We start from the raw sequence: 21,211 nt of genomic DNA, 5'->3' as shown, positions 1-21,211 counted from the left end.
TTAGATGCGGTAAAGGCTATGACCTGGTAGAGTTCTATTTTTAGTGTTACTGTCAGACATCAGTGTTGTACTGTCGGGTTCCTGCAGTGTACTAGAAATGTTTTTATCCAAGGAAAAGAACAAAGTATGATAAAAAGTAAGGTTTTAGTTATTAGAAAAAAACAGGCTTCTCTAACTACCTTAATTCAGAAATCAGGCCACTGGAAGTACCAGTATTTGAAGCTAATTTCCTAACAACTGTCTCTGAAGGCAGAAACCTGTTGTAAAGAGTGGAGGTGAGCTGCTTTGTTATGTCCATGGGGAAATTCCCAGTCACGTCTCAACTTCTTTTTTTATCTTTTTAACATCTGTGGGGTGTTGGGTTAGGTGATAACACTGTGTGGGTGGGGACACTTCAGTAAAGTAGCATGACATACTCATATACAAGTGCTACAGTTCATGAAAGACTCATGTCTGCAAGCAAGTTAGGTTTCTTTCTACTCCACAGTTAGGAGACTGTCTTGAAACATATAGGCTTCTTGGAAATTAAAAGACTATTTTTCTAAATGAAGCGTTGTTTTTATCGCAGGAATTGGAAATAGTAGCTAGCTATTAAAATTATTTTCAGAAATATTAAATATTTCAGAACATTTTCTAATGAGGCAAATCAAATTTCTTTTTCTAGAAATGTACAAAGTTTTCATCCGTTAGAGAATTGTCATTCTTTCAGTTAATACATATGTTTGAATTAAACAGTCAGTCACACTAAATTTTCCCTGATTGTCAATGTTAGATTTCTAAGTAGATTTGAGTAACAACACTTTAATTCAAATGCATTTTTAGTAGTCCCGGGCATGTTCTTGGTCTCATTGATGGTACATACAACCTTCTTTCATTTAATCCTGAGTGCTTAATTTGAAATTCAAATTGCTTGTATATTTTTTTTGCAAACCCAAGTGAAATACTTTGAAAGAGTCATTATAGAAATTTATTTCAAACTGCTTTACAACACCAGCGTAGTGTAAAACAATTTTTGCTGTACGTACTTTGTGTTTCTGTAGCCCAAGTCTCTGAAATACTTTGTTTTAAGGTGTATTATAAATTATGTTTATTCAGAATATTACACATCCGTTTTTCTTTGGACTTTTATTCTGTGTTGCCTCCCATTTGATTCACGGGATAAGGCAGTCGGTGGTTAGAGCTTCCTCATGCTCTGGTCTCAGGTAGTAATCTATAAGTACAGGAAACATAGAGCTGTTCTGCAGATCTCTTAAGGGTTTGTGTACCAGGGCATATTTGCACTGATTTATTTAAAATCCTTCTAGCAACTTACACGCAGGCAACATTAACCTCTCTGCTGACCTGCTGTGACCTCAGACAGTGTTTCACTTTTTAATGCCTCTTCCCCCTCCCACCCATTGTCTTACCTGTTTATATTTTTAGTTTTCAAATAGATTTTATTTGCTTTGAGTCAGAAGTTATGGGTTAGGTTGGGTAGGAAAGTGAAATTCTGTGGTGTATTTTGGGCAATGGACAGCTCAGCTCGTCAGGAGGCTTCAATTGAGCCATCAGGTTCTCAAGAAGTCTCTGCCAAGTAGGATGGGTCTTGCTTGGTGTGTTGCAAAGCGAGGTCTGGAGTTGCAAGAACTGCCATCGTAAAAATAGGCCACCATTCTATGGGGTATCCTGCTCGCCCATAGTGCTGTTTGTGTAAGAGGGAGTTCTAGGAGGAAAGAAAAACATCCAGACCACACCAGAAATTGTGCTAGAATAGCTAGTTAAAACAGTTGTTAAATATTGCCTCAGCAGCCAGAACCTGGAGGAAATTTAACAGTTAAAATCAGACTGTTTAAAGAAGTTACATGGCTTTGTGGCTATCATTGAGTTTCTTTTTTACTGTGCACTACACAGCAGTGATTAACGACTTGCAATAGATGTATGCAGGTTTTTTTTTCCAGCAGTTTCATATAACAGGGTAAAAACTTAGCGAAGAGCTGCAGGAACTTAACTGACAGTTCAAAGCACTTTGTGTGACAGATGTAAAGTTGCAGTACTGTATTTCTGAAGCTTGGAGATGAACACTTCCAATATCAACTCAGTTAAGTCTGGCAATAGGGTGTAATGACATTGAAAAGAATGTGTATCAAATAATTTTAAAAGCAGATACATTCCTTACAATGGAGCAGATGAAATAATTTTTTCCCCGTTTACCTTCCTATATATGTTATTCTTAAGTTCACTGTCAGCATAGCAAATGAAACGTCAAGTATTGAGTGCAGGTAGGTATGAGAAACATTCGTCTTCCTGGATCGACAAATTATTTGTTGATATTTTTGAAGAAAGTTTTTTATCAGAAAGTAATCAGGCAAAAAAAGTTTTCAGACTAATTGACTGTTAGTGCCATAACTCACCAAATAGAACAATAAATTGTACAAATACTGCGTACAACTGGATGGCTTTAAAATTTGAAATTGCAGGCTCCCAGGCATCAATTTTCCTAGCTGTACCAAGTCATGTTCAAGCCTCAAGGCCAGCAAATTCAGCGCTCACTTCTCAGAGGCGCTAAAAAACATTGCTGCCATCAGAAGCAATTACTTGCCAAAGCAAATACTGGCCTCCTGCTGAGGCCAGAATGCTCCCTGATGTTTCCTAAATTGGTGGCTCTGTGCCTGCCCAAGACTCATTTCTGTTTCAATCTCTCAGAGTTTAGGTCGACTCACTCAGAAGCGGTCTGGTAGCCGGTCAATGTGTGAAGAACCATACATTCATCTTTAGTGAAAACTTATCTTTGCTTTTTTAAAAAATAGAAAGCTGGGATTGAGTGGCACCTGAACTCTAGAACTTCCTAACTAACTAACTAACGCTTTTCTAACTCCTCCACAGAAGTGAAGCGGCTTTTAATACTCCTGCCTCATTTTGACTAAGAGTTTACATCAGAACCCTTTTTCTTTCATCCCCTTGTATTCTCTGATCCTCATCAGGTGTTGGGTTTATTGCCATTGAATTGAGGTACTTTCTGACACTGCCTGTTTTCCTAAACAGTTGTGTGCTTTTATCATGCCCTCTTCCTTTTCACAAGGAATGATTCATGATTAGCTTCCCAGTCCTCCCAGCCCTGTTCATCTCAAATAAGATCCCCGTCTCACAAGAGTTAAAATATGTCAAACCTAAGTTGCAAACACACTTTCCTGTGTGTTTCTGTTGTCCTAGCAGAATGACAACTCATTCTTTGAACTTGAGTTTTCTAGCCTGCAGAAGAGGTGACAAATGTTTGGTATTCATATCCTCTTTTCTTACTCTTGGGATCATTTGAAGAACTGAATTGGCTTCTGGCACAAAAAAAATCGTCCTGTGGGTTCTTTTGTAGCGTGTGTGCAGCTTTCGCTCTATTTGTGTGTGCAAGTGTTTGCAGTTTCTTTGCATTTTAGGATTACGCGTACGACATGGCAGTTCCAACTTTTGCATGCTTATTCAGTCACTTTGGAGGTTTCGTAGTAGAATGCTGTCATCTAAGTACTTGGGGGAAACATAGCTCTTAGAACTGCATGTGGGACAACTGGTAGCACTACACCCTCGGAACATCTCCTGAATGACTCCTGCACTGGCGGGCTAGAAGTTCAGTTTCTGTTAATCCACAGAACCGCAACTCTTCTTCCCTTTTCCTCTTCCCGTAGTTCACACAGTCATCTTTGCTACGGCTCTACAGTATCATTAAAATTGCTCATAGATGTAGACTTTCTGACAGATTTCATTTGTAAAAATTTTAATCGGTGATGTAAATTGAAAATTAAATTTAAGGGATACACTTGCTAGATGTTTTACCAGCAAAAAGTACAGTGGAGGGCCCAAAATTGGAAGATGCTATTTTAAAGTTTGTCAGCCATTGTGATAGTTGATGGCTGAAACTGTCCTTCGCTTTTACATCTTAATTCTTCCCATCCATTTTTCTTTAGAGCGTTAATGGCTCTTTGTTAATGGAAGCTAGAACTCTCCAGCAAGTCAGATTCTTCGATGTTAAGAATAGAGTGGGAGTGGACTGCATTCATGCTCTAGCAGAATAATAACATTTTCCTGAGAGAAATTGCAAGGGCTTGTTGAGAATTTCTTTAACACGTTTCTGTCAGAAGCTAGGAAAAGGTATTGTATTTGTGCTTCAGTAATCTAAGTAAGTGGTATTTTAGACTTAAGAATGTTATGTTTCACTTGATTAGCCTAATAGTTGCAACCTACAGTTATATGCTGCATTACCTTTCAGTGCTGTATAATAGAACTGGCAGCGTGGTGTCCCAAAAACTGTAATTGCGTGGGCTGCTGAATAGTTGTAGAGAAAGCTGCACAAAAATTCTATTCTAGACAGAGTTTTTTCATTTTGAAATGAATTTCACAACAAATTCACAGTTGGATGCCACTGCTTGTATTTCCACTGAATCATACTCCAGAAAAGTAATACTTTGCTTCAACAAAGCTTGCCACAGACAGTGCAGTGGTATAAATCAGAAATTCGATATTTTCTAATTGTAGTTCAAAATATAGTATTGTTATTAACTATGCCTGCAGGTCCTGACATTCAGATACGTTTGGCTTTGTCTCCAAATGCAAAAATGAAAATCCTTCATAAATAACAAAAAAGAAGTGCTGGGGGGAGGAAATGCCCTTTTTACTCACGCTCTATTCAAGATAGAAAACTGACTCCAGGATAGCAATGGTTTTCATACCACCACATATTAAATAGCAAAATGAGATCAAACCTGTTACATGGTTACTTTTAATTTCCAGCCTAAATTTACTGATGGTCCATTCTGTTATACCTTTCTTTATTGTTCCTGTATTGTTCTTCAGCTCAACTAGTTTTCCCTTCTCTCCCTGTCTACCTCCACTTAGTGTCATTTTTGGAGTGTAATTGCACCCTCTCTCTATTTTTCGTTGATTTAGCTTACCAAGACAGGATCTTTCAGACTATTAGGTGCTGCAGTTAAGGTAACTACAGCTTCAGATGCATGGACTGCCTCTAAGTTGCATAGCATTACTACTATTATTAGCTCAGTTTGTTTTTAATTCTTCATTGTTAAATTACAAAGCCTAAGTAACTGAGGACATCTTTGAGCTTATGCTGAGCCTCCTGATTCTGAAGTCATAGCAGAACCTCAGGAAAATCTCGTTACTGCTAGTGACTGGAAGTGCAACAAAGAAATAGTCTCCTTTTAAGCTCCCAGCTCACCCTTTTGTCCAAGGACAAATGCATGGAAAAGGATGCACAATAAAATGTCTGCTTATGCCCTTTCACTGAGGTTTTAGCTAACAATTTTATCTTACAGCTGGGATGGGCTAGCAATGTGCAGTAGTTATGCTGTTGTCACTTTGTTTTCACTGTAGGTTCCATCTCTGTTCCATTTATAGTAATTTGTGTAATCTATCTCAGGCAGTGATACCTAAAACCTGGTGCTGATTTTGCTAACGTTAGTATTTTGCATTTGTACAGATTAACAGTACCTCCATTTAGCCCCCAACTTAGTGGCTGAGTTTTTAACTAGTTGTTATGGAAGGTTTCTTCGCACAGAGATCATAGGCAACCTTCACTAGCACAGTCAAAAGCTGTTTAATTTGGATGCTCGCAGCAGCAGCAGCAGACAGAATTAGCAGCTCCTGTTTGGAGCCAAGCTGCTTAAAAGCACACGAAGAAGCGTGCTACCACAGAAGCTTTGGTGAGATGGGTGGGAAACGAAGATTCTTCCGTCAAACCACGTCACCCTCTTATGCAACCCACCTCGTTCAGTCTGTACACATCCCAGCTTTTCACTCGCCTCCTTGATAACGCCTTTCCCAGCTCAGCCAGCTGGCCTCCTCTCTTTAGGACACGCTCCTGCCCTCCCTGTTTCACGCAGCAGTCCCCCTCTCTGTACTCCCGTTGCAGCTCCCAGCTGTACAAGAGTTGGAGTGCGTGAGAGCTGCTACGTTGCAGAAGAAGCAGTTGGAGTGAAGAAACGCAGCTTGGTTCAAGAGTATTACTTTGACTGACTAATGAACGTGCTCTGACAGTGTTCAAGTATCCTTAGAGAGAGGAACCGTGTAAGTCTGAATCTTGCATGGCATTTGTGCAAAAGTAAAAACACGCCGTTTCCACATGAAAGATCCTCCTGTCACAAGATGAGGCCAGAAGACAGCCAGGAGCTGATTACCACATAAGTTTGCAGACCGAAATCAAGTTTTGCACCCTGAGGTTAACTGCTAACCAGCCCCTCAATCTGCCCTGTACCTCTTGGTGTGATTTGCATACCACCGTTTGGTGCCTTGTCGAGTTGCGTTTGGTTACAGGAGGCGATACAAATTTTATTCTCAGTGATTCGAAGCCTGTGGAGGATTTAAACTGGGGCAGAGTGAAGCAGGAGGAGAACAGCAGCAGAGGAAAAGGAAGGGGGTGTTGCATTTCCACACATACCTGTTGTCTTTTGGTGTGGTTCAAGTACTGGTGTGTAGCATCCTTACTTTGTTTTGTAGGTTACACAGGAGGAAAAAAAAGTTTTGTAAAATTTCTACTATTGCTTTATTCCTCCCTCCCTTCCTTCCTTGTTGCAAAAAATCACTAAGATAACAAGAAATTATACGCTTGCAACCTAGTATACTATGCTGTTTGCTTTGTTATTGGTTACTTGAAATGGAAAGAGTGACAGAATTTTCAAGGAAAAGGATAAATATTGCAACAAAAGACATGAGAGGCATTGTGGAATATGTCAGCAATGCTTGTTTTTTTTTCTTTACCTTTGACAGTTATTTTCATTTCCTCCAAAATAAAAGTTGAACATTCTTTTTCAAAATGATTGTGACTCTTTTGTATATTCAGAAAGTAAACAGTAAAGTCTTCTTCGATGCTTGCCTCTTCCCCATGAACTTTTGAAAAGAGGCTGTGTTGATACACAGATCTGGCTGCAGAGTTCAGCTACATGCTGTCAGCAGGTTGGAATAGGAGTCATTGCTCAGCACCTCTCCCTCTACCTTTCCCCAGACACCCTTGTATCCCTCAAGAGATCTGTGGGTGCTTCAGAAAGAACCCTTCAACCTGAACTTTGCTCCTGTCTTCCTTTTGTCCTACTCTTATAAAATATTTGTCCATATTAATTGTCTAAGAAAGAACAAGTGTCTCCTTTTTAGTTCTTGGGGTGGGTTGTGGGAGCAGCTTTCATTGTATAAAGCAAATCTAACCACAACTGAGATGGCGGCTGTGAGACTTCTCTCATAGAGTAGTTCATTTTGATATACTCAGATACGTCTTTTTAAAGTGATTTTTCGTAGTAGGATCTGAGGAAAAGTGGAGTAAATAAGATGAACTAATTAAAAGTTCACTTTGTAATTTTTATAACAGCAGTGTTAATCACAATGTGGTCTCTGAGCTATGCAGTCTCACTAGTCTTTGTCCAAGATTCTCATATTTTACTGTAAGTTCAATTTACTGAAGGGAGTGATGGGGTCATTGAATGTTCTCCAATTCTGCTGGAGTAGTTGAAATTAGAAGTTGATCTGTCATGTGGATCAGTAACCCTCTCCTTACTGTGTTACACTTTCAATGTCTGTGTGTACTTTAATGAATTAAATGCTTTCTAATCTGTCTTTGCCTACAAAGTGAGTCACCAGAAAAGCAAATGAGGCAGATTTTAGATTGTTGCCTATTTTAGTTCTTTCAGATCTGGAATCTAGTTCTGCAAAAATCCACAGCAGCACAGGGGCCTCAGAGCGTGTCCCAACTGTGAAGCATACCCTGCTGAATGTCTTTCTGTTCGGAGTATAGTTTAAATTGACAATCATTTCATATGCTTGGTAAATAAAATACTTGACTTCTTCACCTTCCCCAAGAGGAAATTTCTACTAAGATGTGACATCTTCTTATAGATTGTCATGAGTAATATCTTCTGAACCACTTTCAGAGAAACAAAATTCTTGCTGTTTCCATCTATAATAACAGTATACAGTTAGATATGTAATGATATTAAGGATTACTGTGTGTAAGACCTTGTCTTCTATTTCCTTAGAATTTACCAAGTTGCAGTGTGTGTTCTCTGCCACAGTACAAGTCTTCCAACAAGACATCCAGAAGATATTTCTTAATGATGCTAGGTTTTTATTAAATTGCACCGTGGTGAAATTGGGTTGCCGGAGAAGAATACTGAAACAGGAACCTGCTTTTGCTGTAGGGAAATGTGCCTTTCTCCATTTGATTTGAAAAAGGAAATAGACTAGTGGTGTGGCTATGGAACTTTCTCTTTCTGCCTCTGATGGCAAAAGTACTAGTGAAAGGAATGAAAAAAGAAAAAAAAAGTACAGTATTGAACAGGAGAGTGTTATGACTTTGTTGAGACAACAGAATGAAAGTAATTAATTACCTTTTTTGTTTTTATTTTCAGGTGTCAGAAACTATTTGAAAGAAGCGTTAGTGAATATCATTGCTGTGCATGCAGAGGTGAGAAAACTTCAGATTGTTTGATTCTTTCATTCATACAGATAATTTCAATGTACTGTGCTCAGTAAATTCTGTCTTTCATACCTCTGAAAATTGTCCATCTGTTGAAGTGTCTTCATTATAGGTATAAGTGCTTTGGGTTAGTTTTAGCTAACCAAGTATGAAACTGCTAACTTTTTTAAAGGCAGAAAGTGATAAACAGTTCCTGTTTATCCTCAGTGACACTGTTATTTGTTTTGGAGTACTTTACTCTTTCCACTCTCTGATGAAGAGGAAAGCCAAAATCTAGAGCTGAGTTCTTCCTTTTCCATACAGGGCAAGGAGAGAGACAGAGGGAGGAAGAGTGGGAGAAAGAGATGAAGATAATGCTTACTTTCTCTGATTACTTTTATTTTGCACAGCAAATAGAGAAAAGCATGTGCATCACTTTCAAAGAAATTTTCAATATATATCGTTTGTAGTGAAATATTCTTGTATCTAGGTTAAAAAGTGAAAAACTAAACACAAATTTTTGTAGTCTCTGTATGACACAGTCTTCAAAATACTTAGGTACACAGTGGCTCCATGACAGAGAGCGTGTATTAAAATTTGTGTATTATTGAACTAATCAGCTTATAGAGTTGCAGTTATTTGGTCTTTTATGGTAATATGCAGCCATTTTTCTACAGTGCTTTAAATTACAGCTTCTTCTGTAAGCTCCCTCCTTCTGACTGCCAAGAGTGTTACAGATTACTGGAGTTCATGGTGTTAAGTGTTTGTAATAGTATTACAATGTGTTACCAGAAACACCTCCAAAATATCACTAACGTAACTGTTCTACCTCTCACTTCTATCTAAAACCTGGTCTCTCACTTCTATCTAAAACCTGCTAAGATTCACTTGAGGTTTTTATTTTACTCCTCTTCAAATTAAAAAAAAAAAAAAAAACCAAAATCATAGTAGATTAAATATTGTAAAAAATATTGATTTTATCACTCAGATTTTTTTGCTTGATTTTCAGTGTATAGTTACAGCAGTTTTCACACAAGCATTGATGATTTTACCAAATGCTTCAAAATGAAGAAGTAAACAAAAATACGTACCAACATGGCATTTATTTGTTATTGCAGTTTTTCAGCATTGTTAAAATTAATAAAAATGAGCTTTAGTAGATTCAGAGCCACCTCTGACTTATTTAGCTAATCCTGTTTACAGACATACTTGTTAAAATTTTGCTGCAGAAAGGTGCGCTGCCTTACTGGCTTTATTGAGACTGATACTGATTTTGGCCCAAATAGTGTGTTGCTTCGTGAATTTTGATATGTGAAATATTGCAGAAATATGAAAACGTGTGTCAAGATGAAACTCGCATTTACACCGTTTTCTGGCAAAATTCTCTTAGCTGGGTAAGATTTAAGTTTAGATCACAAGGCTGTGAGTTTCTGTAGTTTGAAACAGCAGAAATTAACCATCAGCTGAACAGCAAGCATGATCTGAAGTGGAAAGAAAACTGTTTTCCTGCCTTTGAATTCAAGTTTAACTGAAATCAAAATAAGGACATTGTATTGCAAATTTGTGATGATTCACTGTTGCTGAGAACTTTTTTTCCTGGATTCGGTGTAGTAACATCAAGAGTGCTTGTTAGGGGCACAAATACTCTCTTCTCAGTAGAAAATTTGTGTGTGTGTTCCTAGTATGTTGTATTGAATTACTCTGCGGTACTTTTGCCGATTAAGATGACCCCTTTACAAATTATTGTGGGTTTTTTTTTTCACTGTACTGCTAAGTATGTCAGTTACCTAGCTTGTGTGGGTCAAAACACAAAGTAGGCTGTATGTTGAATTAGCAGAGGTATGAGTGATATACATAGGTCACTCCAAAAGTAATGCCTCCTATTTATCTCCCTGGAAACTACAACAGTTAAAAATGTGCACTAAGACTATTTGATAGAGCAAATTTTCAACTAAAAAACACCATTTTTCAACACAGTCATCAGCAGCAGCTATGCATTTTTTGCCAGTGATGAACAGTAGCCTGCATGCCATGCTGATGAACATCTGCACCAACAGAGGTGACCCATTGGCGCTGTCACCACTGTTGAAATACACCACCCACCTCTTCACTGGGCTCACATCCACTGTTTGGTCTCTGTAAACGTTCAGCAAGTGTCAATGAATGCCAATGGGTGACCTTTTTTCCACATGAAGAAATCAGTTCCACATTTATTCTTCATACGCACTTCCACGTCAGATGCCATTTTGCTATACTGCCCCTCTGCTGCCATCTGTCACTCAGCAACAAAACATAAGGGAGTATCAGTGGGAAGGGTCAGCCTCTAGTGCCATACCAACATTTGCAGAGGCATTACTTTTGGAGCAGCCCTCATATATGTGATCAGCTTATTTAGCCTGGAGTCCAAATTGCCTATTTGGAAAAGACCTTATAGGTTCCCAATATGTAATTAATTTCTGAAATCACTGGAAATTAAGAATCCTGCATTCATTTTTGTTTCCTTTAATTCACTTCTGCATATATGTATGAATATCTTCTTTTAATTACTACATTTTCTTTTCTGACATTGTTCAAGAAAAAACATTCGACTACTTAATTCTTTAGGTCTTTTTAATGCAGAAATCGGAGAAGCACTTCTTAAAATTTCTATCCAGTTCATTTTCTCTCTTTTACCACTCTAGTCACATTATCTTCAATACCTTTTGTCATCTTTTCCCCCAACCCCATATAGTTTTAATGCAGCTTTATCTTCACCTGTAAGTTCACGATCTGTTTAACCTATAATCTCACTTCCTCCTATGTTCCAGCCTCTTGGCCTGCGTTTTCTCCAATACTAAGTAGAATGCCATACTTTAATTCACCAACAATTTCTCAGTTCTGTAATGTAAGCTTTAAGGAAGACAGTTACTTCAGGTTTTCCTTTAGGCATCGACCTAATAATTGATTCTGTGGTGATGGTGATGTGATGTTGCAGTTGCTGTTCTGGATCTGCTCAAATGGCAGATCCAAGCATCACTTTAAAAAGTTGTACAAATAAGTAGTTTAGAAGGTAGTCTTGGTATGTGGAAAAAACAATAATGTAATGTTTTTTTTGCCTGGAAATGAGCAACTCTCAGCTGGGGAAAAAAAATCTGAATGAAAAGCCACCATTGTACTCTCAAACCCTTTCAAAGACTCATCTCCACCAGAGAGCATCAAGACACTTGCCATTTGACTGTGATGAGGCAAGTGTGTAGCTGAGTCTTTGCCACATCTAAAGGATTCTAAAAGAAATTGTAAAATGCTTGTATAAAATGTTGCTGAATGCATGATCAGGTCAGTCAGACACCCAGTGCTGAATTAAAAGTGCAATCCACAAAACAGTCTATCTACAGCCACCTGACTACCCGCAAGCATCATGTGAGAGCAGATGTTTTGGTATCTCACTGCTTTTAGGCATTGTGAGAAAGTTCAGTATCATGTACTATGTAGCTGACATTGCTGTTAACAGAGGTGATTGGTCAAAGCACAGGGCAAGTGCCAAAAGAAATGCTTCAGGTTCCAGTTACTTTGAATTTATTTGTCCATTAACAGTGGTCCTTTCAGTCAAAGCGTTTAATGTTTTTTTTTTTTTAACAAAATGTTACTTTATAAAATATTTATTTTAATGTAGGCAATGTGCTCATGATTCTCATTTTACAAAAATCAGGTGTTTACCATTTCCAAAGATTTAGTTCCTCGGGTAATGTCAAGGATCGTAGAAGCAGTCTCTGAAGAACTGAGTCGGCTGATGCAGTGTGTTTCATCGTTCAGCAAAAACGGAGCTTTACAGGTAGCTGAATACTTTGTACTGTCAAGCACTGGAGTTTAGAGCAGAAAATAACAGCAGTATAATGCGTGTATTTGTTGGATTTACTGTAGCAGTGAAAACAAGCTAAAAAGGATTAGTATACTGCAACCTCTTTATAAGATTTATGGATGAATACCCTTCGGGATATTAGTTCACGGGTTTAGTTATATTTTAGCATTGTCGTTATGTCTAAGTGCATAAAGGGTTACCCATATCCCATATGATCAAAAGCACTATAGAATCATAATATGGTTTTGAGTTAAAGGGACCTTTAAAGGTCATCTAGTCCAACTACCCTGTCACTAGATCAAGTTGCCCAAACCACCATAATGATATTTCTTTGAAATGTTATTAAACTATCTTTGTCCCATCATAATTTTTTAAAAGAGAAAAAGAACGATTTTATGATATTTTGACATTTAAAGTCTTGAAAATGCAACATGGTTGGATCTTGTCGGTCTTAGCAGAACTGATCACTGGCCTGTTGTACTATTTCTGTACAACAGATACTCTTACACTGCCCTCTTCGATTGTGACTGACTGGTAGATGTATTTGCTACTGAATATGTTTTAAAAGGATTCTATAAGAAAGATTTTAAAAAGTATTAAAAAGCAAATCCCATTGGTTTAATGATTACTCTCTCTGTAACAAGCAGGAAGACGCAACCCCCATTTTTTTTATCGTCTGTGACAGCTTTCTTACATTACCATGGGAAAATAAGTAACCAAATGAAAGCCTTATTTTCCAATTGCTGTTAGTAATTGCATGTGACAGACAATTAACATAGCAAGATGACAGCCAAATAAGATTTACTGCTAGTTTAAAAGAGTATCAGTGAACAGCAGCAGAGGTACCTGTATATCATTTTTGTTTGACAAGATGACCCATCATATGAACTTGCTGCCTAAACCCATAAATGAAAGGAATTTCTCTCCCTTCTGTAAATTTCTGTTCCTTTTCTGTTCCTCTGAACACTGAAAATCTATGTCACTCAAGCCAGTCAGGAGTAGCGTGGGAGTGATCTGGGCCTGGTCAGACTGATCGAGAGACCTGTTCCCTAAAAGAAGGCTGAATCTGTATACCCACATAAAATGGCCTGTATTTTCCCAAGGTTTGCCCGTACACCATGTTTATTTAGGCTGTGAAACCTGAGAATGTGACATTGTCCCATGATACTGGAGTTGGACTCAATGATGCTTGTGCATGCCTTCCAACTCAGAGTATTTTACTGCTATCTCCTAAAACGTAGGAAAAACTCCAAAATCTCATGTGTAGGACTTGAGTAAGTCCCAGACTGTTCAGCTTGGAGCACTATACAGAAAAGGTAAAACATTCTGTGGTGAGAAAAGCATTTCTTATGGGTATAAAATTGGTGAGTAGCTATCTTCTGTTTTGTGCCAGAATGTTCTGGCACAAAAAAAGCATAAATCTTAGCTGGCTTTCTACCTAGGGGAGAGATAAGGAGAAGACATAAAAACCAAAACTTTTAATTAGAATCAGAATTAAGTGTCTGTTGCATTATGAAAGTTTTGTTTTGGAGAAGTAAAATAATCTAAATTTGGTTTAAATGTAGATCTGTAATTACTAACTGGATTGAATTGTAAATTATACCTTCATGATGAACAAGAACTGAATCTGAATTTGGATGGAATACAGTTTATAATTGAAGTGCAGTGCTTGAACAAATTCAGAATATTTTTTGTTTCACATAAAACTTCTGCGATGAGAGCAATTATTTTTCAAAGGCTAATGGAAGATTTATGAACTTTGTTTAGTCCTTGACTTCACTGTCTACCATTATGTATGGTGGAGGATGATCTAGGTGAAAATCATCATAGAGTCATAGAATGGCTTAGGTTGGAGTGGACCTTAGAAATCATCTAGTTCCAATCCCCTGCCATGTACCTAGACAAGTTGTACCATGCAGGAGTGACATCCCCAAGCTTGTATGCCCAGCAGGTGACAGACAAGAAGCAGACCAGAACCATTCTACTTCCTCATCTGATGGAAAAAAAATTAATTCAACAGCAAAGCCAAGAATAAAACATATATTGACAGACTTCTGTGCTCTTCTGTTTCCTTCCTCCCTGGGCAAGCCATACAGTGAAAAAAGCTAAGCTCACTGTATTATTTCTTTATTCATTTTGTTTTTAAGGTAGCATCCCTCTCCCTTTCTATCACAGAACAGAAAAGACAGAGTGAAATCAAAGCTTTATTACTGTTACTGGGAGACAAACCAATGTTTTTGGACTGCTGCGTAGTGACTGTACAAACAGTTTGACTTGAATCAAAAGTATGAAATTGTTCCTTTTTGCAGTCTCCTAACTGACAGAGCAGCATGGCAACCAAAAATACAGGAAACAAACTGTTACAGGCCAAGGCTGCTCACAGCTGTAGTGTGTTTCAGTTTTTGCTTCTAAGAAAGGTGAAGCTTTGGGATAATGGTATTCTCTTGATCAGAAGACATTATGTGATTGTTTCAGTATTTGTATTTCTGTCTTTAGGCAAGACTTGAAATCTGTGCTTTGAGGGATACAGTGGCCATATATCTAACTCCCGAAAGCAAGTAAGTTCTGCTATCTTTTCTGCTGTTTCAATGTAATGGAATCCTTGGTAAACATGCAAAAATATATGGTGTAAATTAAGGATTTTCAAGGGATTGGTTCAAATATGTGATATACTACGTATGTATGTGGAAAATTATTTACTTCTAAAGCTTTATCGGTTGATTTGAATTTGTTGATGCAAACCAGGTATTCCTCATCCTTAGCAAAGGAGGGGTGGAAAAAAAAACAAACCACTTAGTTGACTTGCTAAGGAAATGAGTGTTAAAAATTGCACAAGCAGTTGTCACTGAGTTTCATCCAGTTTGTTACAGTGGTCTTAAAGCATGCTACAAGGAGTCTGCCAGGTACTTCAAAGAGGATGTAGAACCAGACACTGATAGGATCCCTTTATAGGGACATGGAGAATAGGGCTTTCCACAAGCTTGTGTATTACCTTCCTCCTTTTCAACACACCTCATCAGAGAGAGTGAATTCAGTTTTACACTGTCAGAATGAAAACCTTCAAAAGACTTTTAGCAATTTGTCAGTGAGATGCAAGACCACGAGTAAGTAGTGGAGGACATGCTCACACATACAGTAATATAATGGAGAAAGAAAAGCATTAACAGTCATCAGTGGTTGATGCAGTCAAGGCATGTAAAAACACAAACCGTGATAGCTGTCAGCAGTTTTGAGTAAAGCTGATTAATTGAAGTTTCTGAGTATTTTTGGGACTGAATGTGGACATGTTCATTCATTGTTTTTTCAATTGCCTACGCTTTTGGTAGGATTGACATTACAGGCTCCCACAGATTGCAACTTAGTCATCTTAGCTGATCAGTATTTTGTAGGAGACATTGCAGTGCGATGCAAATTTCTCTATGTCCTCTTCTGTAGGGGAGAGTGCTGTGATTTGAGGACTGAGCACAGCAGGCCAAAATCAATATTGTATCTGTGCTTCACACTCTGATGCTCACTTAGTTCTAGGCACAAGGCAGGCTAGCAACTCTCTGTAATTCTTCAAGAATCTGAGGTGTTAGACTTTGTTTTAGATCAGTGGTGGGTTGAACATCTCCTGTTTGTGTCTGCTGTATATCACATTAGTAGAGTTGAGAGACCTGCTTGAGCCCATGGCCACTTTCTGTTTAATTTGCACATGAATGTCAAGTGTCAAGTTAACATTTTGTTACTGTATTGAAATAAGAAGGGCTAAAATACAGTGTATTTCCATTAAATTATAGAGAGAAACTGAAAGGTAAGACTTGTGCCAGGTGACTGTGAGCATTTTTGTTTTCCTTACAGCTCAAGCTTTAAGCAAGCTTTGGAAGCCTTGCCTCAGCTCTCAAGTGGAGCTGACAAAAAGTGAGTATACAGCACCTTCTTGTCTTTCTTCTGCTTTCTGGAGCCATTGCTATTTACTTTAATATCAGAGGTTTACTAGAAGAGGGTTAACTTCCACTGTATTTGACCCTTTGGATTGACGGAGTAGAAGCCCCTTTAGACAGCATTAAAAATAATCTAAATACTTGTTCATAGTGGCCTGTTAACTGATAGAGAGGAGCCGATGGCTTGGTAGCATATGTCTCTTTCTCATTATAGTCTTATCAATTCTCTGTAGCTTTATATTTATTTTATAACTTCAGTCCATTTTAGCCTTCCATGCTGATCTTAGTTTCTGTGAGGTCCATTGTCTTGTCTTACTGAATTTAGCAGCAATAAAGAAAATACCAAGTAACAAAGTGCAAGTTTTTGGTGGCTGGTATTTGAGCAACTCTCAAAACTGGCTTGTTTCATTTTAAAAACAAGTAAGAAGAGTCTTTTGTTCTTTCTTAACATCAGGAGGTGGCATCAGGGGTTCTTACTTCCCCACCATAGAAAACTTAGGACCAAGCTGCTGCACTGCATTGAATGTAGTATTTGTTAGTTTATTTTACAAAAATAGCTTAATAAAGAATAATATGGTAAAACTAGGATAGATTTGTCATATTAGAAAGAAGTAGAGCTTCTTTGTACAACCCATGGTCTGCAAACCATCTTCTCCCAGATGTCCTCTGTCTATTCAAAACTACTCTTCATGAGCCATAAGAAGTCTCAAGATACCTCCTTGCCTTACTTAGCTTTATTAAAGACAGGAATCAGTTTTGAGACGGTTCTTTCTACTCAGGCTTTCCACAACACCTGTAGGGTTGTTGGTTTGTTGTTTTTTCTTTGCCTTAGTCACAAGTATGTGAGCTTTGTAGGACAGATGAGAACCAAGTACTACATCATTTTTATGTTTGTCAGAATTCTGAGCCCTAGACAGCATAAAACTTGTTGCATTTCTCAGGTTGCTAGATGACAGTTGTCATCATCCCACACAGCTCATTATAATCTACATATATTTATGTAGAATAATACACATTTATGCACTGCTTTTGAGCTGATCATTTCTGTTTATTTGGTCATTACTGTGATACTAAATAATGAATGTGGCCATATGCATCTTCCAAAGGGCTTACTGAAGAAGCAGGTACTGATTTTGTGGTGCAAGATGTTCTTCTTATTTTTTGTTTATTAACATTCAGTATAGTTTATTTTGTCACTGGCTGTTTAGTAATCAAAGCTGTAGCTTGAGAATTATAATAAATATCATCCATTGTACAATGTACCCTTTTGGCAACAAACTATTGCTATTTTCCAAAATGAGCTCACACATACTTTGTTATCTAGAAAGGATAAAAACATATGTTTGCCAGTGAATTAATAATTCTTCTGGAACAGCCATTCCATTTCTGATCTTTCAGCCATGATCTTTAGCAGAAATCTGTGGAATACCTCCCAGAGACAAGTTGGATAACTCTCATTCACGATTCAGCTGCAAGCTGACAGCCATAGCCATAATAGGGATACAGGTTTTATGGCACATAGTCTGACAGTTTTCTTACAGCAGAATTGTATGACCCTATCTACCATTTATTTTGCGTTGTAGTTTGCATATGTATTTCTCTAAGGAGACTAGTCTTCGTGAGGATGGAAAGGCATATAAAGGCCTATTTTATAACCTTGATGAAATCTGTGTAGTTGTGTCCCCTCCTCTCATCACAGATCATCCCAACATAGTTGGTGAATTTCCAACTATCTGTAAGATTTAGATATTTAAACCAGATCTAATTTTAGGTGCTTTATTTAAGCAGGTAATGTATGTGAAGTCACAGACAGAATAGTCAAAACGTTTTGCAATTGTTCCCTTATCAGAATCTGCATAAGTTGTAAATAATTTCCTTTTGCAGGTTATTAGAAGAGCTGCTAAACAAATTTAAAAGCAGCATGCACTTGCAGCTGACCTGTTTTCAAACTTCTTCATCAGCAATGATAAAAACATAGGCATCAACACAATACAGACAACTCAACAGATGAACACCAGTAAACATCACCCATTTTTCTATACTACTTCGATTCCTTTGAAGGCCCTGAGGAAATCAGAAGGAATTTCATTGAAAAAGAAATGATGAGATCCAACTCTTTGAGTAATGGCATGAGGTATCCTGCTGAGTTCTGTTCGTAATTATCTTGACAAGATGGTTTTCTGTTTACTGTATTTCATTTGGTGGAGGGGACTAAGTCAGTTTTGTTTACATACATTCTTGTGTATGTTTGTGAAGAAATCTTTATTTATTTACATGCTGTAATCTCAGTTTAATTAGTTAAAAATACTTTTGAATGTATTTTTAGCAACTGTCACCTTCAATTTGAGTATTACACGTGCTGCTCGGTGTTTCAATCTGTTACTTTCTAGATGTAGAGCAGTGCTAATGTAAATGACTGGAAGCTTCTGCAAATTATTGAGAAGTATGCAATAAACATTACAACCTACAGGTGACTAATAAGCATTCAGATACGATATGCTGAAGAACACTACTTTTGTGCTTAACAGTGATCAACTTTTTTTCCTGCTATCATCTAAAGTTTTAGGGTCATTAAGTCTGATTTCTTGGAAGGCCTTTATTTTCCTTCTTCCTTTTATCTAGACAGATCTTCTTCTATCTTTAGTTTTTCCCTTCTGTTTGAGTATTGGTGTTAACCTTCACAGTTGAAATAAGCTTTCCTTCCATTGGCCATTAACAAAAGACTGCTCTGAGTTTGAAATTAGTAGATGCTGTTAAAAAAATATTTAAGTAAAATATTCTTTAGTATTAAGGACTAGAATAGTAAGTACTTCTGACTATGTGCTAGGTAAGCTAAGGTGGAGCACAGTATGTAATTGGTTTTGCTATTTAATTCTTCTTATCTTGTCATGTTCTTAGAGTCTTACTACCACTGTCTTCCCCTTCCCACTTGTTAGTCAGTCCTCTTTTCACCACCAGTTACTGAGTTTGCTTGGAGGTGAACAGGACAAGAACAGTTTTGCTGCTTTAAGCTTACAGTTACACAAAGTTTAAGAGCTGTCTTCCCAACAAAGAAGCAGGACCAGATTTGACACTGACTTTCATTCTGAGACTTGATAAAACATGGAGGAAGCAACTAATATAAGGTGGTCTTGTGGTGTGGGGTGGGTTTAATTTTAAAACTGAAATCACACATTAACACATTAGCAACACATTCACATACAGAAATGATGTATTCTTTCTGTACTTGCAGAAACTGTGCATTGAGTTTTCAATTATGTCAGCTTTTGTCTGTTGCCTGTCCAGTTACGCGCTTTAAAAACATAACATACAGTTCCAGTAATTCTGAAATGCTGTGAGAAACAGCTTGATACAGATGTGTTTACTCATTAAAAATTGTGTGTATGTAATAATAGAGTGTTGAATGGAAGTTTGAAATTTCAAGCATATGTCTTTATTGGATTAAAAGGGAGAGCCGTTAAACATCTAAAGCAGTGTTGTTTTGTTAAATGTTGTCCATTTGAAGCTGGTCGTAGTCTCAGCTTCTGACATTAACTGAAAAAATTAGTTCGATTGTAAAGGATTACCTTCAAAATAATAAAATATTAAGAAAGATGGTCGTAAGCTTTTCCTGAATTCCTTGCTTTCCAAGAAATGTGGTTTCTTTATGAAGATTGCCAGAGTCTACATTTTCTAAATTTGTATCAGAAATAATCGTAAGTATTGAAAACTTAATTTATTGTCTGTGCTAACATAATGTAGGTTTGGGCATTTTTTATTGAAACATCATTCTCTTTCTGTTGCATCACCTTGCTGCTTGTGTTTAAAACCTGAAATCTGTCAGATGTTAGTGTTCAGTTGCCTTTCTGAAGTACACTGCAGAACATGTCATGAAGAGCGAACAAGAATAACGTGTGAAGAATCAAAACACTGCTTGAGTTCAACCAGATTTGAGGCAAATGCTGTTGGTCAAGTCAGAGCACTAGATCTCCATGAATCCAGCTTTAGGTATTAAAGAAGCAACAGAACATGTTTTTAAAGTTCATTTCTGTGGAAGGGGAGTTGGAGATGCAAGGACTTCATAGCTGAGGTACAGCAGGTTGCTGCACTTCCTCAGAAAAAAAGAAGTAGTGATCAGTGTGGCTTTGCAAAAAAAAAAAAAAAAGGTGTAAAGATAGTAATGGACGTGGAAAACGATGGGAGACCACATCAAAATGCAGAGGGCTCACAGAGAAAAGGGAGGCAATAAAGAAATTAAAGTAACAGAAGTGAAAGGCTCTGACATTTAAAGCAAAGGTAAGCACTGAAAACAGTACAAGAGAAAAGTGAATTACTACATGAACTTTGGACCTGTAGAAAATCTAAAGGCTATTCAGACTGAAAAAAAAAAAAAAAAAAAAAACTGGAAAGCATTATTTCTCTTTTAAAAGAAAAATGTATAAAGTAAATAAGGTTGTAAAATACCTTGCTAAAAATAGGTAAAGTTTTAAGGGACAATTCAGCGGTTCAGTATTGTGTTGAAATATTCAGCCCCTGGAGATGTCGAAGCATTCTCCTGTTACTGTATATTTCAATATTTATTTTGAATAGCCATGAATAGCTTAGGATCAAAGCAAAGAAATTAAAAACAAAAATAAAAATGGTGGAAAAAATAAGGGGAAATTCATTACACTGCATACCTGGAAGGTAATTTAATGAAATGGATCAAAAATATAGCATAAAAAAAGAGGAAATACTGTCCTTTCTCACTCACAAATTATTTATTTTTTAAATTGTTACTGGTTGGAAAATTTGTTCATGCAGTGTGCTGATAGTGCATTATTGTCCAAGTTAAACACCTTCTTAAAAAAAAAAAATTAAAATCAATTGAGAGCTTAAAATATTAAGAGAACCACAGTCCTGGTGAGTTTCATGCATGTGCTGAATTTCAAGCACGTGAGCAGACCTGAGGCTCCTTGCTCAGATCTCCTTCAAGTGTTTAAAGGCTGCCCGCCATTTGAGGATTGGGAAAGTTGTATCCTGTGCCTAAGCCCCCTGCATCTTCCTCTAGTT

The 21,211-nt window shown here is 37.4% G+C and overlaps 1 protein-coding gene across 4 annotated transcripts in view; it reads left to right on the top strand.

The window, feature by feature from the left end:
* EXOC2 (exocyst complex component 2) overlaps window positions 1-19,783 on the top strand; it is a 128,862-nt gene extending 109,079 nt beyond the window's left edge. For 3 of the 4 annotated variants that reach the window (XM_021386474.1, XM_021386476.1, XM_021386475.1), the window contains 5 exons: window positions 8,373-8,428; window positions 12,108-12,230; window positions 14,754-14,815; window positions 16,098-16,157; window positions 18,065-19,783. In XM_021386474.1, coding sequence (XP_021242149.1) covers window positions 8,373-8,428; window positions 12,108-12,230; window positions 14,754-14,815; window positions 16,098-16,157; window positions 18,065-18,158 — 395 coding nt within the window. In that variant the 3' untranslated portion in view covers window positions 18,159-19,783. Of the gene's footprint in view, window positions 1-8,372; window positions 8,429-12,107; window positions 12,231-14,753; window positions 14,816-16,097; window positions 16,158-18,064 lie in introns of those variants that run through there. The other variant, XM_021386477.1, reaches the window with a different exon arrangement.

This window comes from Numida meleagris, chromosome 2 (assembly GCF_002078875.1).
Source record: "Numida meleagris isolate 19003 breed g44 Domestic line chromosome 2, NumMel1.0, whole genome shotgun sequence".
Classification (NCBI taxonomy): domain Eukaryota; kingdom Metazoa; phylum Chordata; class Aves; order Galliformes; family Numididae; genus Numida; species Numida meleagris.
This window is presented reverse-complemented; position numbering and strand designations above follow the sequence as displayed.